The sequence below is a fragment of the Aquarana catesbeiana genome, linkage group LG01 (genome assembly GCF_042186555.1).
Source record: "Aquarana catesbeiana isolate 2022-GZ linkage group LG01, ASM4218655v1, whole genome shotgun sequence".
NCBI lineage: Eukaryota > Metazoa > Chordata > Amphibia > Anura > Ranidae > Aquarana > Aquarana catesbeiana.
Window position 1 is genome coordinate 245,091,539 of NC_133324.1, and position 25,842 is coordinate 245,117,380.

Here is a 25,842-nt window from a genome sequence, read left to right on the forward strand (position 1 = left end):
TTATTAGGATCTGGGAATCTTTATATGAAACAACTGTGCTTAACTTTAATATTTCTCGTGATATCCTTTTATAAAGAGGTTCATGAGAAACCTTATAGTTCATGGGAGCAGCATGCAGATGCTTGAGATGCATATGTGCCATATAACTATGTGCTAAAGGCTATGCTTTTCCCATCTGATGTTGCTGATTTTTTTTTAAGGAGGATTGCTAGGATCCTGAAATACTTGCATTCCACTGTATTAAAGGAAAACCTGCATTGAGAAATATAGAGGCTGCCACTGCTGACGACTTTTAGAAAATGCAAGTTGTGTGGTTGTCTAGCTTTAGTTCTTTGACAACACAGAGATATCAAAACTCCTAATGTGCATACTTGTTCTGAATTAATTACTCAGAAAGTACTGATGTTGTGGCATCAGAAACTAGCAGTGTTAGAGGAAAGGTAAAACAGGGCAGCCTCCACACTTCCTCACCACAAGATTTTGGTAAGCAAGTGGTTGCATACTGTTCTTCAATTTACCTCAGCAAAAGCCCCCTTCCAGCATCTCTTCATTCTGACCTCCAACCCTCCCCAAAGCCTCTTCTCACCAGCATCAGCTCACCTCACCAGTATTTATTTCATCTTTATACTGTGTCTTATATAAATTCTCCTTACATCCTCCATATTGCCCTTTGCTGAAACCTCAAAAAAGAAAGAAAAACTTTGCAATCTAACAATAACAGTGTACTCTTCGGGCCGGTTCACACGGGGGCGACTTGTCAGGCGACCTAGCCGCCTGACAAGTCGCCTCCCGTTCTGTACAATGGAACCGCTCTAATCGGAGCGACGCAAGTCGCTCCGACTTAGAAGAAAGGTTCCTGTACTACTTTGGGGGCGACTTGCATAGACTTCTATACAGAAGTCGTCTTGCAAGTCGCCCCGGCAGTCGTGTGCAGGTCGCCTCGGTGAGGCGACCTGCAAGTCGCGCCGCGTCTAGTGTGAACCGGCACGTCTTCTGATATATGACCTGTATCTGTGTACACTCCGTAACAAAAGCATCTTGGTCGCTGCATCTCGCCATAATGTGTGTTAGCTATTGCTTGCCTCATTAAACTGTAAACTCATCTTACCATTAGCCATTAACATTGTAGTAGCCTGTTGAGGACAAGTTGTGGAGGAGCTACCTCGGGGGCGCCCAACCAACATTGCCATATTTTTTCAAACTTCTTAGGAAATTTTCTATGATAATAGGTATTTTTTTCTTGAATAAGAATGTTGGATCCATTGTTTGCTCGTCGGAATCTGGGTAGACAGCCAATACCTATCTATAAGCTTTCTAGCCAAATAAAGTAATCTAAGAAGAGAAAGGTATACCGGAAGGGAGTACAAGTCCTCGTCCAGACTGCCCAGCAAGCACACCAAGGGATCCACTGACAGTTGAACCTGATAGATATTATTAATGTTCGTGATGACATTATTCCAATATCTAACAAGCTTGGGCCATTTCCACAACATATGTATGAGGTATCCCAGATGAGCCTGACACCTAGGACATATGGGTGAGTCTCTTCTTCCCCAGTGGTGTAACTGTACTGAAGTCCTATACACTCTATGTAAAATAAACAGTGCCGCAGACACTGACACTATGAATCTCCCACTGCTAGTATTTGCTCCTATTGTTCTCCATCAATAGGACCAATGTCTCTTTCCCACTTCTCCCTGCAAGGCAGAAGATCAGGCGCCTGTATATGAGTCAACAGTTGTGTAAAGGTTCTAGAGATAATGCCCTTTTTTTCCCTTTCCTGGTATACAGATTCCAAAAAGGAAGATTCCACTAGACGCAGAGACGAATAGTTGCTCTGACATCTAACAGCGTGGCTCAGCTGAATGTACTGATAGTGGAAATTCCCTAGTAACGGAAACTCCTCTCTGTTTGACATAAGTTTTAGGCCTAAATCATCAAAAATTTGATACAGATATTTAACTCCTGCAGGCTCCCATCGTGTATGACCACTAAGTTTGGCTATCTCGGTGTAAAATCTAGTCTGCCAAATTGGTGTACTGGAAGGGAAGGCATTTATGCCTATTCTTCGCTTTATACTGTCCCATAGTTTTTTAAGAGGCAAACTGTAGGGCATTGAGAAGGGGTTGTGGGGAAGCCCATCTCCATATGGGATAAGGTAGAGTACGTCGTATGAGGATTAATAAGTAAATCTGTACAGGGATCCGGTACATTGGGCTGATTCCATCCTGTGAAATGTAGTTGTGCAGCGAAAAAAATAAGTTTGAGCATGAAGGACTGCCATTCCTTCTTGATCCTTAGGGTACTTTAGGGTAGTTAGTTTTATCCGGGCCAACTTGTTTTTCCAAATTAAGGTTCTAAACTGGGAGTCTATACGTTGGAACCAGTACTTCGGTATCCAGACAGGGGCATTGTGAAGTATGTACAACAATTGTGGAGTACAGATCATCTTAGTTAAATTAGCTCTTCCTGTGACTGTCAGTGGCAATTTACACCAAGTTATACACTTGTTTTTAAATTTCTGTAGTAATGGTTTCAGGTTAAGCGTTCTATAGTTCTTAGGGTCTTTTGTCACTACTATTCCCAAATACTTAAAGGATGTGGCTACCTGTATCCGGGACACACTAACAGGCAGAGCCGCTGGCAGCTTGTCCAGCGGGAGGAGCACCGATTTTGTGCCAGTAATGGCAAAACTAGAGCAACTCGCCAAACAATTCGATGAGCCACATGGCAGCAGTTAAGGAACCAGCCGTATCCCCCAGATAGCATAGTGCATTATCGACGTAAATCGATATTTTTATCTTCCCTTTGTGCTCTGCTCTGATCATAGCCGTCAAGGGCTCCAATGCCAGGGCAAAGAGCAGGGGTGACAATGGACACCCCTGTCTAGTACCTCGAAACAATGGAAAGGCCTCTGATAGAGAGTCATTTATTCTAAACCTTGCTGTTGGTGCTGCGTATAGGAGTTTTATCCAGGATATAAACCCTTCCCCTAATCCGAATCTAGCCAGTGCTGCCCACAAATACTTCCACTCCACGCTGTCAAAAGCTTTGGCAGCGTTGAGGGAGAGAACTTCTCTATTTCCTGGGTTCTCTACTGGAATTTGTATATTCAGGAAGAGCCTCCTGATATTCAATACTGTAGATCGTGCTGGGATAAAGCCAGACTGGTACCAATCCAGAAATAACCTTTGCCAGTCTAGTTGCCAGCACTCGGACCAATAGCTTGAAGTCCGAGGTGAGCAGCGAAATGGGTCTGTACGAGTCAGGCTGTAGAGGGTTATTGCCCGGTTTTGGAAACACCACTAACTGAACTACTGTTTGATTGCCCATTGATAAGACTGGGCCTTAGCACTAGAGGAGTGTGCTGATCTAGGAAGTGGAGAGAAAATAGTAGAAGAAACATAGATTTGTTTAATCAGGTAATGCGCCTAGGCCTGGTGACATTACAGCGCCTCATATTTACTATGGAGGCATTGAGACTCCCCTTTTGCCTCAGGGGCTACAAGGCTGTATGGTGCATATTGAGTTGGATGTGTAACTGATAGAGTCCTAAGAGATTAAATGTATGAAGTATCAACTTTGGGTAATTTAGACTTTAGAATATTACAGTTATTAGGTGAAATAAAAGATGTTAGTTCGTCTATACCACTGTCATGTGCATAGTAAAGAAACTTGAACTATAGAAGATTCTGGGCTCTAAACTGAGTATACTTTTCAGCTGCTTTAAAGCAGAAGTAAACCCATCCATAAAACAGTTACCTTTCCAGCATGTGCCGGAAATGTAACACCATTGGTGTTTGTGCCATTGGTTGTGCTCTCAACCAAACTTTCAAACCATCCAATGGCTGGTGTCATAACTGATCACATATGCAGCATCATGGCAGTTGTAGATTAAACAAAAGCCAAGATGGCAGCTTCCTTGGCTGAAAACGATAGGAGGCTTTACTTCCATTTTAAGGCATCTATTAACAGGCAACAGATTTGCTATAATAACCATTGCAGGGTTTTAACCATGCACTAATTTATCTAAATCTAAAAAAAAAAAAAAGGTTTGGTGTTAGGTATACTGGGGATAGTAATGACTTTCATTGAACATTCAGTGCAGGTGAATCACTCAAAACAAAAACTTAGAACAGATTCACGAAGAAGATTCACCTTCAGTAAAGTGAAGTGTTACGAGTTTATTTTAAGGTTAATAGGCTTTGGGTGACGTTAAAGGTCAAGTGTGTTTTTTTTTTTTTTTTGTTTTTTTTTTATTCCCTTTTTTAATTTTCAGAGATAAAGGTCAAGTGTTAGGGTTAGGTTCAAGTTAGGGGCAGGGTAACAGTGCCAAAATTCCAGCACATAGAACTACCAGTGGCAAATTCATGATGCCAAAAAACAATGTATTGTAAAATCATTGACTGGCACTAGACACTAGTTTAAAACTAAGTCTGGCCATACATGGCCTGTTCCCAGCCTGTGACAGTGAGACAAAGATTAAACCCCGTAGGACTTCCCTAATAAAAAGACATTTAGAATCACATTTATTTCTGCACAAGCCACATTCCAATGCACTCCATGTAGGGAAGAAAAGTATGTGTTTTTTGGCACGTTTGCAGCTAGTCCATTTTGGCTGAATCATGAAGGTGGTCTAGGCATGTTCCCGAGACTGGTACATTTTTAACTTTTCACCTCCTTATTTCCCAGTCCTCCTTATTGCCAGTCCTAAACACCATGTATAGCTAGCCTTAAGCTGGCCATAGTTGGATCGAAATTTGTCCAGTTCAGCAGGAACCATCCAAATTTTGATCCATCTATGGCCATTCCCATTCAGGAGGAGTCGACCTAATGATCAACTCTTTTTAAGCCAGTCGATTGAAGCACTGATCCGCGTATTCTAGCAGTGGAGAAGTTTTGCTGTCAAAATACAGTAGTCCTTTATCCACCTCAAATGCATGGATGGGGGAATCCATTTGTTTGTTTTTTTGTTTTCGATCATCCGGCTGGTCCCTTCTCACCCTGCTAAAGTAGTAGAGGACAGTTCTGACTGAGATGCTAGTTTAGAAGGTAAGTAAGTAATCAAGCACATCAAGAGACATGCTCCAATGTTCTGGAATACAGATGTCCATCCTAAAGTGGTTCTTTTTTTTTTTTTTTTTTTTTTTTTTTTTTTTTTTACAGTAATGCATTCTCTTCATTAAGGTAAAAAAAACCTTTTAACAGCATCTCCCCCACCAACACTTACCTGGGTCTTCTCTCAATTCAATGCTGTCCCATCTTTAGTAGCTCTTCTTCCTAATTCCTGTACTCACAGGAGGCTCTGACAGCAGCGGCTCCTGCTGCTGTCAATCAAATCCTGTGAGGAGGGGGTGGGGCCAAGCTGTGTCTCTATAGACGCACCCAGCCTGGCTTGGGAGTGTCCTTCGCAGGGGGAGGTACCAGAAGAGGAGGTAAGAGACTGTTCTGTGGAAAACCATTTCACAGATCAGGTAAGTATAACCTCTTTTTTTTATTTTAGAAAAAAGTTTTACAACTGCTTTAACCAATAGTTTTTACTTGTGTGATTTTACCAAAAATGTTACAATAAGCTAGCACGCCAAATTACTATGTTTCTCTCTAGAGAGAATCAGAGTCCGTTATAAGAAAATAATAATTTACATGTATCTGGTCAAGATCACGATTTGTCAAGAGTAACATGGATACATAGAGAGACCGGCTATGTTTTCTCAGAACTCTGGGTAATAGTAAAGCCTGGAGTGGTGATGTCACTCATAGGCTTCAATGGCCTATTCATTGTCGGCATCCCTTCCTCTACCCTGCAGCTGCGCTGGCTGATGCAGGGGAGCTGGATTACATGGCCGGACAGGAGTGGCCTGAAAAAGGGAAGGATATATGTATCTTTCTTACACAAGTTGGGGGGGGGGGGTGCAGTTTTAATAGGTGTAAGCTTGAATTCCACTTCGTTTTACACTCCTGTGACCCGTTTTCATTAGAGAGCTGTCTGAATTTGGTTCTCTGCTGAAATAACCAATATCAGTCCAGGCACTGCGTCATCCCGACTCTGCGAGTCTGGATCTGCCAGGTGCCTGGACTGATAGCCGTCTCAGCCTCTCAGCGAGCCACTGAGGCGGCCGTTCCGCCCCCTCCACAGCTCAGCGCTCCAGTGAGCGTGGAGGAGCAGAGCAGGAGAGCTGCTGATTGACAGGCAGCAGCTCTCTGCTCGGGGAACTGAGATCTGATCCAGCGGCGATGTTCGATCGCTCGGTTCTTAGTGCAGAGACGCCGGGGGGACAGATGCCGTATTGGACCGATGCCGCATCCACCTAGGTACATATAAATCTGCAATAACCCCAGACCCATACTTCTCTTTTAAAGAAAAATACTTTTTTTTTAGTTTTGGATAAAATAAGGAAGGGTTAGAAATACTTTCAGGATTTTATTGCTGCCTGTAACCCCACTGAGGAAATTTTAACACTTCCTGTTGCAGGTGGAATAATTCAGACAGGAAGTGAACCCAAATTAAATATCTCCCCAAAAGGTGACAGGCAGTAAAAAAACAGAGGTTGTTAGCCTTTTTCATAGTTCATCTCTGTTTTATATACAGTTGTGCTCATAAGTTTACATACCCTGGCACATTTTATGATTTCTTGTCCATTTTTCAGAGAATATGAATGATAACACAAAAACGTTTCTTTCACTCATGGTTAGTGTTTGGCTGAAGCCATTTATTATCAACCAACTGTGTTTACTCTTTTTAAATCATAATCACAACAGAAACTACCCAAATGACCCTGATCAAAAGTTTACATACCCAAGGTATTAATATCGTGTATTGCCCCTTTTAACATCAATGACAGCTTGAAGTCTTTGGCGATATTTGTGGAAGGGGCTCTTTATCTTCTCAGATGGTAAAGCTGCCTATTCCTCTTGGCAAAAAGCCTCCAGTTCCTGTAAATTCTTGGGCTGTCTTGCATGAACTGCACATTTGAGATTTCCCCAGAGCGGTTTAATGATATTGAGGTCAGGAGACTGAGATGCCACTCCAGAACCTTCACTCTATTCTGCTGTAGCCAATGACAGGTTGACTTGGCCTTGTGTTTTGGATTATTGTCCTGTTGGAATGTTCAAATACGTCCCATGTGCAGCTTCCTGGCTGATGAATGCAAATGTTCCTCCAGTATTTAACATACAGCATTCATCTTGAAATCAATTATGACCAAATTTCCTGTGCTTTTGTAGCTCACACATCCCCAAAACATCAGTGATCCACCTTCGTGTTTCACAGTAGGAATGGTGTTCTTTCATCATAGGCCTTGTTGACTCCTCTCCAAATGAAGCATTTATGGTTGCGGCCAAAAAGCTCAATTTTGGTCTCATGACTCCAAATGACTTTGTGCCAGAAGGTTTGAGGCTTGTCTCTGTGCTGTTTGGCGTATTGTGCGTGGGATACTTTGTGGCATTTGCGTAGTAATGGCTTTCTTTTGGCGACTCGACCATGCAGTCCATTTCTTCAAGTGCCTCCTTATTGTGCATCTTAAAACAGTCACACCACATGTTTTCACAGAGTCCTGTATTTCACCTGAAGTTATTTGTAGGTTTTTCTTTGCATCCCGAAATATTTTCCTGGCAGTTGTGGCTGAAATTTTAGTTGGTCTACCTGACCGCGGTTTGGTTTCAACAGAACCCCTCGTTTTCCACTTCTTGATTAAAGTTTGAACACTGCTGATTGGTATTCTCAATTCCTTGGATATCTTTTTATATCCCTTTCCTGTTTTATACAGTTCAACTACCTTTTCCCGCAGATCCTTTGACAATTCTTTTGCTTTCCCCATGACTCTGAATCCAGAAACGTCAGTGCAGCACTGGATGAAAGATGCAAGGGTCTGTCAGGAGCCCAGAAACTCATTGACCTTTTATACACACACACACACACTAATTACAAGCAAACAGATTACAGGTGAGGATGGTTACCTTTAATAGCTATTCGAACCCCTTTGTGTCAACTTGTGTGCATGTTATCAGGCCAAAATCAACAGGGTATGTAAACTTTTGATCAGGGTCATTTGGGTAGTTTCTGTTGTGAAACCATAAATTCTGCCAGGGTATGTAAACTTATGAGCACAACTGTATATAGTGTTTGTGTGTGTGTGCGTGTGTGTGTATATATATATATATATATATATATATATATATATATATATATATATATATATATATATATATATAATATGATATACCTTTGCTCAAATCCCAATAGCTTGTACATGTATTTGAACTATCAGGTGCTAAAGGGGTGTGACCACATATTAACACTACAAATTAACACTACAAATACTTTGATGCAGTTGGTCAGCTTAAACTAAACTAAATATCCCTGTTTTTCATTGCATAGTTTGCTGGGAAGGGTGTAGCGGTGTGCAGAGCCTCACCATTGCCATCAATGCAGCCTCACCATTGCCATCAATGCAGCCTCACATGTGCCCTGAATGCATCCTTACCATTGCCATGAATGCAACCATTGCCATCGGTGCAGCCTGATCAATGTCCATCTGCAGCCTCAGAGGGGACAGGGAGGGGGGCAGGACGAGCGCCAATAGATTACATACAGGGGAATCTCCTGTTTACACTGTGGCCTGTTAAATACAAAGTCCCGCCTCCTATGATAGACAGAACAGTCGTCCAGTGGCAGCCCAGGAGATGGGACTTCCTATTACAGACGCCGCAGAGTAAACAGGAGATTCTCCTGTGTGTAATCTGACGGCGCTCGTCCCGCCCCTCCCTGACCCCTCCGAGGCAGCGCCAATAAATACAGTATATTTTTTTTGTGGCCCTGGGGGCCACAAAAGATATATATATCCAAATTACCGGGGGGGTCACATTAAACCGGAACGAGGGCCGGGTTTTGGACATCTTTATGTAGAGCAACAATTCTTTTTTTCAGATCCTCAGAGAGTTCTTTGCCATGAGGTGCCATGTTGAACTTCCAGTGACCAGTATGAGAGAGTGAGAGCGATAACACCAAATTTAACACACCTGCTCCTCATTCACACCTTCGACCTTGTAACACTAATGAGTCACATGACACCGGGGTGGGAAAATGGCTAATTGGGTCCAATTTGGACATTTTCATTTAGGTGTGTACTGACTTTTCTTGCCAGGAGTTTAGACATTAATGGCTGTGTGTTGAGTTATTTTGAGGGGACAGCAATTTTACACTGTTATACAAGCCGTACACTCACTACTTTACATTGTAACAAAGTGTCATTTCTTCAGTGTTGTCACATGAAAAGATATAATAAAATATTTACAAAAATGTGAGGGGTGTACTCACTTTTGTGAGATTGTGTGTGTGTGTGTGTGTGTGTGTGTGTATATATATATATATATATATATAAACACCGTATAAGTCTTTTGCCAGAGGCACAGTCATGTTTTGGCCCATCCCTGCTATATACAACTTTAACACTTGTCAGTGTTCATCTTCAGGAATACACAGTACTGTCCTGTCTTTATCAGTCTCATCTGTGGGGGGGGGGGGGGGTTCTACTTCCCTCTAATGGTTTGTGGACATTAATGGACTTAGACTACCCGGCTGCACAACTAAATGTGGGTTTATTTATAATGCAATATTGATAAAGCCGCAGAGGCATCCATCATGAATGTCCCAGTAGTGTGACTTCACAGAGGATTAATTCCTCCTTTCACACGAAAGGCAGCATACTTTGCATTCATCTGATGTCTCTTTCCCTCCTTTTTCTGTTTACTTCAGTTGCCTGAGGAAAGCGAGCAGAGAACTTTTGCAGATTTGATTTGTTTGCAGATTTGTTCGCTGAATGTAGGTTTAGCTGGGTAACATAAAATGCAAGCTGTGTCATCACTACTAGGAGAGGCGCTGAGAGAAGCTCTCACATACATAATATGCTGTGAAGTCACATTTCACTCCTTTTTCATGTTCTGAGTTCTCGGGGGAGGGGAACAGATGTCATCTTCAGCAGCCAGTCAGATGTTAGTGTTCTTTTTGAAAGCCAAATTCTAATTAAAACTTTTTTTTTAATGAGGTTTGGAAGGAATCAGTGGCCTCAATTGGGAGATTCCTATGCAACTAGTATCAGAGTACAAGAGGTGTGAAATCTTTTTTATTGGGTGGGAAAAGTCTAGAAAATCTTTTGGATTTTCCATCTCAAACACTTCCTGTCCAGGTGTCAGAACAGGAAGTAAGAGGAAATCTTTTCCATTGACATGCAAACAACATTTAAGGGTGCACTCACACTGGGCATTGTTCAGTTCAACCATCAATTGTGTTCCCTCCCAACTCCCCTACTGGTCCACACTCATACTCTGCTTTAAAATAGGTGTTCCCAGGCAAAAGGGTACACTCACACTGGTAGTTTTAACCAAGCCCGGACATAGTTCGGAGCGTTGGTCTGGTTGATTTGTGAAATGTGGGTGCTCAGAACCGTGCCTAGCAACAGTTAGGTGGACTGTGCCCAGAACCACTTTGAAGAGGTGCTATGGGGCATAGTTCACTTGAGGTCTTTTACAGTTTGCTTCAGTGTGAGTTCAAACCGTGCCAGAACACAGAACTCTCCATAGATGAGCACAGAAGCAGGGATCACTGTGGTCTGGTTGGCACAGATGATGATGACAGGGTGTACTCGCGCTCGGGCCAGTTTAACTGAACCAAGCTTGAGTTTGATTGCTAACAAGAACAACGATTCCTGTTTCACTACACAGTCCTCTATGGGGAGAACTGTGTTCCAGCATGGTTTGCACCCACACTGCAGAAAACTGTACCGGATCACTGAACTACCTGTTCCAAATGGTTCCCGGACATGGCACACTTAACTGGTGCTTGGCGTGGTTTGGAGCATTCACACTACACAAACGAATCAGCCCAGGGTAATGAACCTTGCCTGGACTGGTTCAATTTGCTTTTGTGATTTCACTATAAATGTGCCCGTGAACACTTGCTTGTGAGTACAAACCAGTAGGGGAGGCAGTCAAGCTCAGTGCCCAGTGTAAGTGCACCCTTACATCATTCAAACCCCAGTGATCCCTGCTTCTGTGCTCATTGATCTATGGAGAGTTCTTTGTAGTCCAGGCATGTTTTGCATTTACATTGAAGTGAACTGTTCCATGCCACAAGTGAACCATGCCTGGGACCACTATTTCCAAGTGGTCCAGGGTACAGTTTGGAGCACTCACTCTAAACAAGGGAACCAGACCAAGGGAATAAACCATGCCCAGGCACAGTTAAAACTGTCAGTGTGAGTGCACCCTAAAACTTGACAGGGGGTCTAACCCCTTTTTTTTCTACCTGAAACTGGAGGTGGACTTTTTAAAAAATCTCAAGACTTGATAGCGTCCTTTTTTCATTTGAATAAGAGCTTGTTTGCAATCCAAAGCATGCATTCAAACTCAAAATGAAGGAAAAAAAAAAAACGAGTTTGACCTGCTTTGCCTACATTGTGAATGTCCCAATCAGGCCCGTTGTGTCCAAAGAAGTGCAAGCAAGCAGGTCAAAAACAGCCTTAGAAATGTCAGCTATGCTGCACTACTGAAATACAAATCTGCTGTCCTGTGCTTGATGTGCACTTCTAACCCATCTAGAAAGCATATCAAATGCAAAAAAAACAACACCTATCTACTCAAACCCAAAGACTATACCACCTAGTGTGATTTTTTTTCCATTTGACCCTTTTGCTTTATATCTGCAGTTCTTGTTTCCAGACTAATCTATGGAGACTGAGTTGTGTTTGTGCTTTTCTGTGCAGAGGCACACAGCTGTACTCCATGCACAAGTCATTCCCGGCATCCCAGCTGTCACTCTCACAAATGTCATTACAACTTCCACAGTTTTGGCTGCAGTAAGTACAGTAGAATGTGGCTTCTCTAGGTCAGATTGGGGTGTTTTCTGTTTGAAGTAGTGAAATAGTTCTCAAACTAACTCCCGGCATGAAACAATGCTACATTAATCTCCATTGTAAAATGAAGGTTTCTTTATAGCTTCTAACAATGCATGTGCATTTGCTCAGGTGAGCTTTACAGATTTGCGTACAACAATATCACACATTTGTTTTTTATAGATTTGCCACTTATTTTGTGACATTATTGTGTGTATAAAGCATTTTCAGTCATTTTTTTAGATATTCATTGGGATTGATTTGCTAAAACTGGAGAGTGCAAAATCTGATGCAGGTGTACATGGTAGCCAATCGGCTTCTAACTTCAGCTTGTTCAATTAAGTTTTAACAAAAAAAAAAAATGTTGGTTCTATGCAGAGCTGCACCAGATTTTGCACTCTCTAGTTGTAGTAAATTAACCCCATTGTGTGTTTGTGTTATAGTTTGTAATGCCATATGAACACAAGAGAAATCATATATGTTCATTATATACTCGGACTTTACTTCCTGCTTTGCAAGGCTACACAGTGGTTTTACTTTGCTGGTAAGCAGCACGGTTGATTGAAGCTGAGTCAGGTACAGAGCTCCCTCAAGTGGTTAACCTACAAATCTTTATATATAGTGAATATATGGACAAGTCATAGAGAGCGTGTCACCCAAAAATCATCACCTCTTGTGGACAAGACCTGAAATTTGGCTTATTATCTGGGAAAATCACTGAGCCAATGATACATGCAGGAATTATATGTCTGGGGGCATGCTGTACATCATATCAACAGTGTACACAACAACCTTAGGTTGCCAAATTGCAAGGTAGTACATTTTGTGTTTTTTTTCTAACATCTGCAGATTGAAGTGCAAAGATAGCTTATAATTACCAGATTTCCAAATTGGCTTGTATGGCATTTATATACATTTTTTTTTTTTTAGCCTAAACTATATGTAAACCCAATCACGTAAATCTCAAAAGCTTTCATGTAATTTCAGCATTTTTCAGTCTTTTTATGTCAAGAATACTTGGTGATCCTGCCATGAAGATTCTTGTTAAGGCACTTCCTGCTGAGGATGATATCCATCTGCCAGTTGTGCTCTGCATTGCCATCCTGTTATGTTCTCACCTGTTGGAGACTACAAGCAGTCATGTTTACAAACTTTGCGCAGGCATGGTCACCCTTAGGGAGCCTGTCCAGAGTAATGTTATGCAACTGACCCTGGAGCGAGACTCTGGAGAGATGGGAAAGCAAATGAAAGATGAAAACCATATTTTATACTGTATAAAATAGAATCATGGCAAATTTTTCTAATGCACAGTGCTAAATTATCCAGCTGATACTAAAACTATTTTATTGAATTTTGTAACTATATAAAGTGATTATATATATATATATATATATATATATATATATATATATATATATGTGTATATATATATATATATATATATATATATATATATATATATATATATATATATATATATATATATATATATATACACAACACTGAAGAAATGACACTTTGCTACAATGTAAAGTAGTGAGTGTACAGCTTGTATAACAGTGAAAATTTGCTGTCCCCTCAAAATAATTCAACACACAGCCATTAATGTCTAAACCACTTGCAACACAAGTGAGTACACCCCTAAGTAAAAATGTCCAAATTGGTCCCAACTAGCCACTTTCCCTCCCCGGTGTCATGTAACTCGTTAGTGTTACAAGGTCTCAGGTGTGAATGAGGAGCAGGTCTATTAAATTTGGTGTTATCGCTCTCACTCTCTCATACTGGTCACTGGAAGTTCAACATGGCACCTCATGGCAAAGAACTCTCTGAGGATCTGAAAAAAAAGAATTGTTGCTCTACATAAAGATGGCCTAGGCTATAAGAAGAGTGCCAAGATCCTAAAACTAAGCTGCAGCACAGTGGCCAAAACCATACAGCAGTTTAACAGGACAGGTTTCACTCAGAACAGACCTCGCCATGGTCGACCAAAAAAGTTGAGTGCACATGCTCCGCGTCATATCCAGAGGTTGTCTTTGGGAAATAGACATATGAGTGCTGCCAGCATTGCAGCAGAGGTTGAAGGGGTGGGGGGTCAGCCTGTCAGTGCTCAGACCATACGCCACACACTGCATTAAATTGGCCTGCATGGCTGCCATCCCAGAAGGAAGTCTCTTCTAAAGATGATGCACAAGAAAGCCGCAAACAATTTGCTGAAGACAAGCAGACTAAGGACATGGATTACTGGAACCATGTCCTGCGGTCTGAGACCAAGATAAACTTATTTGGTTCAGATGGTGTCAAGCGTGTGTGGCAGCAACCAGGTGAAGAGTACAAAGACAAGTGTGTCTTGCCTATAGTCAAGCATTGTGGAGGGAGTGTCATGGTCTGGGGCTGCATGAGTGCTGGGGAGCTACAGTTCATTGAGGGAACCATGAATGCCAACATGTACTGTGACATACTGAAGCAGAGCATGATCCCCTCCCTTCAGAGACTGGGCCGCAGGTCAGTATTCCAACATAACAACCCCAAACAGACCTCCAAGACGACCATTGCCTTTCTAAAGAAGCTGAGAGTAAAAGTGATAGACTGGCCAAGCGTGTCTCCAGACCTAAACCCTATTGAGCATCTGTGGGGCATACTCAAACGGAAGGCAAGGTCTACAGCATCCACCAGCTCCATAAAGTCATCATGGAGGAGTGGAAGAGGACTCCAGTGGCCACCTGTGAAGCTCTGGGAACTCCATGCCCAAGAGGCTTAAGGCAGTGCTGGAAAATAATGGTGGCCACACAAAATATTGACACTTTGGGCCCAATTTGGACATTTTTTCTTAGGGATGTACTCACTCTTGTTGCCAGCAGTTTAGACATTATTGGCTGTGTATTGAGTCATTTTAGACATTATTGGCTGTGTATTGAGTCATTTTGAGGGGACAGCAAATTTACACTGTTATACAAGCTGTACACTCACTACTTTACATTGTAGCAAAGTGTCATTTCTTCAGTGTTGTCACATGAAAAGTTATAATAAAATATTTACAGAAATGTGAGGGGTGTACTCACTTTTGTGAGATATACACACACACACACACACACATACCCAGGCAGAATTTATGATTTCTTGCCCATTTTTCAGAGAATATGAATGATAACACAAAAGCTTTTCTTTCACTCATAGTTAGTGTTTGGCTGAAGCCATTTATTATCAATCAACTGTGTTTACTCTTTTTAAATCATAATGACAACAGAAGCTACCCAAATGACCCTGATCAAAAGTTTAGATACCCTTGTGATTTTGGCCTGATAACATGCACACAAAGAGGTTTGAATGGCTATTAAAGGTAACAATCCTCACCTGTGATCTGTTTGCTTGTAAATTAGTGTGTGTATAAAAAGGTCAATGAGTTTCTGGACTCCTGAAAAACCCTTGCATCTTTCATCCAGTGCTGCACTGACGTTTCTGGATTCTGAGTCATGGGGAAAGCAAAAGAATTGTCAAAGGATCTGCTGGAAAAGGTAGTTGAACTGTATAAAACAGGAAAGGGATATAAAAAGATATCCAAGGAATTGAGAATGCCAATCAGCAGTGTTCAAACTCTAATCAAGAAGTGGAAAATGAGGGGTTCTGTTGAAACTAGGGTTGCACCGATACTAAGCATTTGCACGAGTATCAGTACTTGTGCAAATGCGCCGATACCGGAAACCGATAACTTCAGGTTTGGCTCTTTCATGTGTCAGCGCTACGTCCTTAACAACCAATGACGTTTCAGCTGTCAGTGGGGATTTCCCTTGCCTGCAGTGGACCCACCCTGGCCATGCCCCTCCTGCGCCGGCTCCGCCCCTCCTGCGCCGGCTCCACCCCTCCCCGTAGCTCCATTTTTTGTGTCCTCCGGCGATGTGCTTCTCATCTTTGGGCTCCTCTGTGGGCGGCTGCGGGGTGACAGATCTGCCTGCCTGGTGAGTAGTGTGTCCTGCACTGAGCCAGGCTTTTCTGCTGCAGAACTTCTTGGAGGGGGAGCTTCCCCATCTCTGCACCCTAAGCAATAACACCCCTCCCCACCCTAAACAATAACAGCCCCCCCACCTCTCCACCCTAAGCAATAACACCCCTCCCCACCTCTCCACCCTAAACAATAACACCCCTCCCCACCCTAAACAATAACCCCCTCCCCACCCTAAGCAATAACACCCCTCCCGCCTCTCCACCGTAAACAATAACCGCCTCCCCACCCTAAACAATAACACCCACCCCCTCCACCCTGAACAATAACCCACCCCCTCCACCCTAAACAATAACCCACCTCCCCACCCTAAACAATAACACCCCTCCCCACCCTAAACAATAACACCCCTTCCCACCTCTCCACCCTAAACAAAACCACCTCTCCACCCTAAACAATAACACCCTAAATAATAACACCCCTCCCCACCCTAAACAATAACGGCCTCCCCACCTCTCCACCCTAAGCAACAACACCCCTCTCCCCACCTCTCCACCCTAAACAATAACCCCCTCCCCACCCTAAGCAATAACACCCCTCCCCACCTCTCCACCCTAAACAATAACACCCCTCTCCACCCTACAATAACACCCCTCCCCACCCTAAACATTAACAGCCCCCCCACCTCTCCACCCTAAGCAATAACATCCCTCTCCACCCTAAGCAATAACACCCCTCCCCACCTCTCCACCCTAAACAATAACCCCCTCCCCACCCTAAGCAATAACACCCCTCCACCTCTTCACCCTAAACAATAACAGCATCTCCACCCTAAGCAATACCACCCTTCACCCTAAACAATAACACCCCTCCCCACCTCTCCACCCTAAACAATACCCCCCGCCCCACCTCTCCACCAAAAAAAAGTTAAAGTTATAAAAATGTAAATTAAAAAAAAAAGTAAAAGTGGGTATTCGGTATCGGTGAGTACTTGAGGAAAAGTATTGGTACTTGTACTCTGTCTTAAAAAACTGGTATCGGTGCAACCCTAGTTGAAACCAAACCACGGTCAGGTAGACCAACTAAGGTGCAAAGGAAAACCCACAAATAACTTCAGGTGAAATACAGGACTCTCTGAAAACATGTGGTGTGGCTGTTTCAAGATGCACAATAAGAAGGCACTTGAAGAAAGATGGGCTGCATGGTCGAGTCACCAGAAGAAAGCCATTACTATGCAAATTCCACAAAGTATCCCACGCACAATACGCCAAACAGCACAGAGACAAGCCTCAAACCCTCTGGCACAAAGTTATTTGGAGCGATAAGATCAAAATTGAGCTTTTTTTTGCCACAACCATAAATGCTTCATTTGGAGAGGAGTCAACAAGGCCTATGATGAAAGGAACACCATTCCTACTGTAAAACACGGAGGCGGATCGCTGATGTTTTGGGGATGCATGAGCTACAATGGCACAGGAAATTTGGTCAAAATTGATGGTCAGATGAATGCAGTATGTTATCACTGGATGGAACTGGAGGAACATTTGCATTCATCAGCCAGGAATCTGCGCATGGGACGTACTTGGACATTCCAACGTGACAATGATCCAAAACACAAGGCCAAGTTGACCTGTCATTGGCTACAGCAGAATAAAATGAAGGTTCTGGATTGGCCATCTCAGTCTCCTGACCTCAATATCATTGAGCCTCTTTCGGGAGATCTCAAACATGCAGTTCATGCAAGACAGCCCAAGAATTTACAGGAACTGGAGGCTTTTTGCCAAGAGGAATGGGCAGCTGTACCATCTGAGAACATAAAGAACCCTCATCCACAAATACCACAAAAGACTTCAAGCCGTCATTGATGTTAAAGGGGGCAATACACGGTATTAAGAACTGGGTATGTAAACTTTTGATCAGGATCATTTGGGTAGTTTCTGTTGTGATTATGATTTAAAAAGAGTAAACACAGCTGATTGATAATATATGGCTTCAGCCAAACACTAGCCATGAGTGAAAGAAAATGTTTTGTGTTATCATTCATATTCTCTGAAAAATGGCCAAGAAATCATAAATTCTGCCAGGGTATATACTCTTATGAGCACAACTGTATAAACACACACACACACACAATGGAGATCAAAATTTGAGAACAACCTACAATTTCCTAAATTTCAAGGTCACTGCTTAGTCCAATTTGTAATGATCTAATCAGAAGTAAATAAGTGATTTTGTTAAGCATATTAAATGAGTTTCATATATTTTGAAGCACAGAATAAAAAAACTTCAATGAGATATGAAAAAGAACATTGATCAAAATTAGAGAACACTTTCAGATACCTCCCAGTTATTGGTGTTAATCTGGCACCTTGTGCTAATTTCTCTCATTATCTGACAATCCCTGTCTAAGCAGCAGCCTAACTTTCCAGTTCTCACTGACTTGGCAAGATGGTGAGCCATTCTAAAGTGACTGAAAACCTCCAGCAGCAGGTTGTCCAGATGAAGGCCAAAACGATGGCCCTTTCAGCCATAGCAAGAGAAGTTTTCGTTCTAAATCAGTGATCTCTGGAATATTACATCTTTACAATGCCACACACTCATTTAAGTCCTCCAAGAAGGCTGGTTGTCCATGAAAGACAAATGCAAGAGAGGACAGGATAATGTGGAGAATCTCAATGGGCAATTGGTTCAACACTGTAGCTGCAATAGCTCGCCAGTTTAGTGCTGAACAGAGTAAGGATGTGTCCCATCATACAGTGTCTCAATGTTAAAGAGAATGTGGACTGAAAGCCCACTCTGCAGTGGCCAAACCTCTCATTGGCAGAAAGAAGCAAAAGGTTAGTCAGACTAGCCTTTGCTGAGAAGCATGTTGTGTGAACTGAAGAGAACTTGCCCAAAGATCACTTTAGTGATGAAAGCAAGTTTAATTTATTTGGATCCGATGGGAAACATTATGTTTGTCATCAAACTGGGGAAATACTGAACCCAAAGTGTGTAAAGAAGTCAGTAAAAGGTGGAGGGAGGAGCGTCATGATTTGGGGGATGTTTTCTGCAGTTGGAGTTGGGCCTCTCATACAGCTACATGGTAGAGTGAATGCAAATGTTTACCAGAACCTTCTTCGACAACATGCGGTTCCTTCCCTGCGTTCATCACTCAATCAGCCAGCAGTTTTCATGCACAGCAGTGCTCCCTGTCCCACAGCAAAAGAGTAAAGCAGTTCCTTGAAGCTGAAAACATTGAAATAATGAAATGGACAGCCCAGAGTCCTGATCTAAACCAGTAGAAAACTTCTGGAAAATCCTTGGCAACAAAATTATGGCCAAGAAACTCACTACAGTCACCGAACTGTGGAAGAGACTAAAAGAAGAATGGAAAAAATCACACCAAAGCAGTGTGAAAGACTAGTGGTGACCTGTGGCTGCAGCTGTGCTGAAGTCATTCAAAGCAAGGGCCTATACACTTTCTACTAATTGAGTGTTGTAATCTTTCTCCGTGCTAATTGCTGTTCTCTAATTTTGATCATTATGTTTTCTACAAAATAACGTTTTTTTTTGTTGAAGTGCCTTGGTTATTGTGAAAAACACTGTTCTATTAGTATGGTATCGCCACAACAAAAATTCCATCAAATGTTGAGCAATAAAGATTACATTATTTCTGAAAAATCAAATGTTCATAAATTGTTCTTTAATTTTGATCTCCAGTGTGTGTATGTGTGTCTGTGTGTATATATTATATATATATATAATGTGAAGGGGTTACAGCACAGTAAGTATACACTTATAGCCAGTAATATAGCGACTTCAGACATCCCATCCTTGCCCTTTATAGTTCCAAACTGCACCATGCAGTACAAATGGAGGTATGGATTCTCCGGTCCTAAATAGCATCAAATTTACAACACATGAGATACTGAAGAGGTGCCACTTGTTAACCCTTACCTATAGATTTTTTGGAGGTGGGATCCACCTGGTTACAAATTTCAGGCCCTGTATCTTCCAACAAGGTATCTTTTGTTCCCTTTAAGGTTGTACAGGGGAGCTTTCCAAAACGTTGGTTATGTTATACTCTTTGCCAAGCTGTGGTTTTCTCATTTATTTAATTTCTTCAACATTTTTTTTTATATGTGTCCTAGAATCAGACAAATGTTGGGCAGCTTTGCTTTATTTACAGATTACCATTATTTTATTTTAGATTTCATCATTTGTCCTTTCTAAACAAGGTTGTTTTTATTAATATTAATATTAATATTAATATCAACTATAAATGTTTAAAGTCAATGGACATATAGAGTCTGTCCCTTGTCTGCTTGTCCTTTCACTTCTTGTCCCGGAAATATAACAGGTAGTGAGAAAACATCCCCCCTCGTAGATAGTTGTTATTGGAACAAGTTATCTCCATTGGAAGATTCCCCTCTCCTCCTATTCTTGTGACCAGTGTAAAATCACAAGGACAAATAGAGAGGGTGAATCTTTTTTTGCAACGGGGACACAGACTGCAATATAAATCTGACAGATTTTCTAACTCTACATCATCTGAACCAAAGATGGCTTTGCATACATGTAATACTATTTGAAATGCTTCAGAATAACAACATTATCAGTCCTTGCTGTTCATTTAGGTTGTTTTTTTCCTTTATCATCTTTCTCATCACCTTCAGCCATATGACACGGTTTTCACTTAACTATTATCTGAATGCTGTTGTGCGTTGCCTTAGGGGAAGGATTGGTATGTGGCTTTGCCCATGTGCAGCTGTAAAAAATGAAGGGAATGCTGTTAAGCTTGTTTTAATATTTATTTGACTTGTTGATTGTGTAAAAACTATCTCACAAAAGTGAGTACACCCCTCACATTTTTGTAAATATTTTGTTATATCTTTTCACGTGACAACACTGAAGAAATGACACTTTGCTACAATGTAAAGTAGTGAGTGTACAGCTTGTATAACAGTGTAAATTTGCTGTCCCCTCAAAATAACTCAAAACACAGCCATTAATGTCTGAACCGCTGGCAACAAAATGAGTACACCCCTAAGTAAAAATGTCCAAATTAGGCCCAAAGTGTCAATATTTTGTGTGGCCACCATTATTTTCCAGCACTACCTTAACCTTCTTGGGCATAGAGTTCACCAGAGCTTCACAGGTTGCCACTGGAGTCCTCATCCACTCCTCCATGACGACATCACGGAGCTGGTGGATGTTAGAGACCTTGCACTCCTCCACCCTCTGTTTGAGGATGCCCCACAGATGCTCAATAGGGTTTAGGTCTGGAGACATGCTTGGCCAATCCATCACCTTTACCCTCAGCTTCTTTAGCAAGGCAGTGGTTGTCTTGGATGTGTGTTTGGGGTCGTTATCATGTTGGAATACTGCCCTGCAGCCCGGTCGCCGAAGGGAGGGGTTCATGCTCTGCTTCAGTATGTCACAGTACATGTTGGCATTCATGGTTCCCTCAATGAACTGTAGCTCCAGTGCCAGCAGCATTCATGCAGCCCCAGACCTTGACACTCCCACCACCATGCTTGACTGTAGGCAAGACACACTTATCTTTGTACTCCTCACCTGGTTGCCGCCACAAACGCTTGGCACCATCTGAACCAAATAAGTTTATCTTGGTCTCATCAGATCACAGGACATGGTTCCAGTAATCCATGTTGTTAGTCTGCTTATTCCAAACAAAGGGTAGTGATGGGGAAAAGAAGAGGTTTAGGAGCCCACAATAAAACTATTTCATAAAAAATATCTTATAGGGTCATTAAGTAGTGGATGTGTGTAGATTCTTTTTGGAGAATAAGGATATCATGCAGTGTTACTTTAAGGTATATGTTGAATGTGCAGAGTTCTTTGACTGTGCATAGTAATCTGCACCACCAAGCCATTTTACCATAAAGCAAGAAATTAGTTTGGATTTTCTGCTCAACCTCTGTGCGAGATGAAAGGAAGATAATGAGCAGTTCCTGCGCTGTATTACAGCCGCTGGTATGATAAGCGGACCATGAACGCCTTGTGTGTGCCATCATGTTCAGTTTCTGCAGAACACCAGATGTGTTTCTTCATGGCAGCAAATTTCTTATCTGCTTCTTTACACATTCTCTTTGTGTAAATTACAAAGCACGCTCCATATAAACACAGAAACTCACTTGCGCCAGAAAACTTTTAACTGCTTGGCCTTTGCTTTATCTAACAGCTGCAGAAAATTGCAGCTGGCTTTCTTTTGATCAACCCAAATGTTATGGTTCAATTGGAAATACGTATGTGTTTCCATGATGCTTTACTGGCAATATGGAGCTCTGTACCTGTGGTTATGATATTGGTTTTATTATATTTCTATAAAAGAGTTATGTAGAGCACAAATTATATATTATTTTGATTTTTACATGGGATCTCGAGGCCACGGGCTCATTTACATGGGCACTCAGCCCCATACAGCAAGAATAGACTACTTTTCTGTTTGCAGCTATAAAGCAAGATCGGTAAAACCTACATTTTCAGCAAAACATTTCATAGAAATGCATGTTTGGCTACTGCAATAGACCCTAAAAACTGTAATTAAATAGAAAATATATACAAAAAAAAAACCCCTAACTAATGAATAGAGGACTTTAAAGCTACCACATATGTAAAAAGTAAATATTTTATTTTACAAAATATTAAAAAACATATAAAAAGCCAAAAGTACTACATGTCAACATTGCAAGTACATGTGTTTGTATTGTATATCATTACTCACTATCCTCACCAAACTTGGGCGATGGATTGCTTGCTGTAAGTTTGACGTGTTTCACAGGTCCATGCCCGCTTCATCAGGAATATAACTACAGTCAAGCTCTGTACTTTACATGTAAAACATTAATAAACATAGTAATGACCACCACCACCAATTGCAATCCTATGGAAGGAATCGATCATTTCCTCTGATATTTGTCTGATAAGAGTCCTAAAGGGACCGGGCTTGTGTCAGGACTGATACTGTGTACCATTTATGAATACTTCACTGTCAACTTGCTGTTTTAGAGTCCTTCTGGGTATCCAAGGTCAGACATGAATGGGGGGGGGGGTTGGGCAAGGTATTCTCCACGGTGGCTGCTGCAGAGCCATGGACCGTCGATGCTTATCCATTCAAGCACCAGTTTAGGCACAGGCAGCCCATAATAGTGTTTAATTACAGTGTGCTTAAAAGTCATGCTTTGTTGTTTTAAATGTCCTACATTGTTCTGTATTTCACTGAAATCAGAGTATAACAGCTGCAGCACCTAATACTGTTGGCAGAGCATGCTATGTTGTGTAGAATTCAAGCTCTAACACCACGTTTGTATAACAACTGTTCAGGATTAGACATTAAAAGTAAAATCTTGCTCAGAGTAATACAGGCAGCCGTTGTTAACCTACCTCTAATGATGGTAGTTGCCAGGCTATTATGCTGACTTGCAGGTCTCGGTTCTTTTGTCACTGACCTGTAACAGTTGTGTATCAGGAATGTCATGGGTCCTCATCTGCATATTTGTTCTGGGTTAGGCCTCATGCACACTGGGCCATGTTTGCCTAGCTTTTCTGAACATCTTTTTCCCTGAAATGGGAAAAAGCGTCATAAAAAGCATGCCTAAAGCCGAGTTTTGCAAAAGCGCTAAGAAGTGCTTAGATACGTTTAGTCGCGTCAATGATTTGGGTGTTAATTTATTCCGTATTATAGCCAGAATATTAATTTATACTGGCCATTGAAATGAATGATTATTTCAATGTTAAGCACACCTATCGTTTAAGTGTTTCAGGTGTATTTTCTGCTGAAACGCACCTCTCCTGAATGTGAAAGTGATTTTTTTTTTCTGCCTCTAAACGCTCCTGCATGGACACATAGGCTAACATGGAGGGGCGTTTAAAGGCAGAAAAAAAACATCAAACGCACTTTAAAGTTTTTTGTTTTTTTTTGATGCCCAGTGTACATCAGGCCTTAGACTCTTTTTAAAGCTTTGAGGCCAACCAGCATTTGAAAAATGGGAAGTTGGCAATGGTGGCAGTTCAAAGATGCCTCAGACTTTGTCTTTATTATGATGTCAACAAAAGAAAAATAATGAGAACACAGTATTTTACTGGTTTTCCAAACTTACCATAGTATTTTATATAGGGTTTCCAAGCGAAGATGCATGTTATGAGTTCTTCTAAATGTGAATTATTTCGGTATATTTTTTGTGTTGATACTAAGCATTACAAAAATCATGCAAAATGTTGCCTCTATTCTTTACAGGATGAATCGGCACAAACCTCCTTGCAGCCATGTAAAGTCCATGTACTCATACTGGTGCTTCATGGCGGAAATATCCTGGATACAGGCAGCGGAGATCAAAATTCCAAGCAGGGTGACGTCAATACCATCAAGTCTGTGTTTGACACAGTGATGAGGGTGCATTACCCAGCAGCATTAGGACACATTGCAGTCAGGCTCGTTCCCTGCCCAGCCATCTGCTCAGAAGCATTCTCATTGGTATCCAAGTGAGTCACTTTGTCCTTTTTCATGCACTCATTTCTTACCTGATATCTCTGCTTTTGTGTATAATGTGCAGATTTTTCTTATGTTCACATGTTTGCCTTCTTTTTTGGAAGAGTCTCAGTATATACGTTGTCCCAACTTGCAGCTCAAAGAGATTTTAGATACTTTCAGAACAAAGAGTTTCAGGGCTGTTTCTGTCATCAAGGTTTGGGCAATATGCAACTGCCACATTCATTTTCAGAAATCACAGCTAGCTGAGGTGTCTTCCTTCATGGGACTGCGATGGTTACTGGACATACTAGCTGTAAAATGGATGTCACTAAAGTTGACCAATTTTTAACAGATACCACCACAATTTTTCATATATTGAAACTGTCACAACCATAGCTGTTAACACTGCAGAACTTTCAGGATTGCTGCTTTTGTAGACCACTCAGGTATTAAAGTGTGAGAAGGAAACTGGGGGTGTTGCCAAGCCACACTGTGTGCGTTTATGGATGCACACAGCCCGGCTTGAGAGCGCACCTGTACAATTGCCCCCACAAGCAACCTGCTTGCTATGGGTGCAATTGGAGAAGAAAATGTGCCTAGAGTGCTGGTGGGGGTCTCCTGAAGAGGAGGTAAGGGACCGCTTTTGCATTACCATTGCACAGAGCAGGTAAGTACAACCACTTTAAGGGCTATTGAAACCAGAAGTAGCCTAGGACCCTGTATAGTATAGATGTATAGATTTTTTTTCTGGCATAATTTTGTGTATGCAGACTATATTTCACGTGCCATTTATTCTCTAATTATAATTTATATATGTATCCTTTGTTCTGCATTCAGGAGAACATGCAAAACTCTTTCTCTAAACTGCCTAAATAGTGTTTGCTAGAGATTTCAATAATAGCTCATCAGCTGGTAAGCCCTCCTGCTTATGAGCTAGTATGCCCAGCAATTGTATTCTGGCTCTCCCTTCCTTTTTGGTCTGTGGGCAGATTAGGAAACTATGTCCTGCCCTAAAACTTATTAGAATAGGTGAGCAGAGTAGCTGAGGTGCAGGGGGAGAGGAGGGGAGGTGCCAAGGTAGCCACTGGTGTTTGAGGGGTGCAGAAGTAAGCATTGGTGAAAAAAGAGTTGGGGGGCAGAGGTGAACACTAATAAAAAACACATTTATTTTAGCACGAAAGTATATTCTTTTGTTAATGTTGGGGTGCAGAAATGAGATTTGGGCAGGGGTACAAGGGCTAGCTTTGGAGAGGGGTACAGTGAGGGGAGAGAGAGCTGCTGCTCTCATCGCTGGATTGACATCAGGCTCAGGTAAGTATAAGGGGGAGCTGCTTGCAGAAGGTTTTTTCACCTCAATACGGAGAATCCACTAAGGTAAAAAACCATGTGCCTTTAGAAACACTTTAAGTACATACAACAGTTTCATTTTTATTTTTAGATTAATTAGGATATTTTTATAGTGGAATAAAAAAAGGATATTTTCATAGTGTTTTTCTAATGCGTCTTACTTCGTGTGTCCTATTTTTCACACCTCTCCAGCTACT

General features: G+C 41.7%; 1 protein-coding gene across 10 annotated transcripts in view; it reads left to right on the plus strand.

Annotated features, from left to right (window-relative positions):
* PITPNM2 (phosphatidylinositol transfer protein membrane associated 2) overlaps positions 1 to 25,842 on the plus strand; it is a 466,805-nt gene that overhangs the window by 346,948 nt on the left and 94,015 nt on the right. For all 10 annotated transcript variants that reach the window (XM_073627322.1, XM_073627313.1, XM_073627375.1 and 7 more), the window contains one exon: positions 24,065 to 24,309. In XM_073627322.1, coding sequence (XP_073483423.1) covers positions 24,065 to 24,309 — 245 coding nt within the window. The remainder of the gene's footprint in view (positions 1 to 24,064; positions 24,310 to 25,842) is intronic.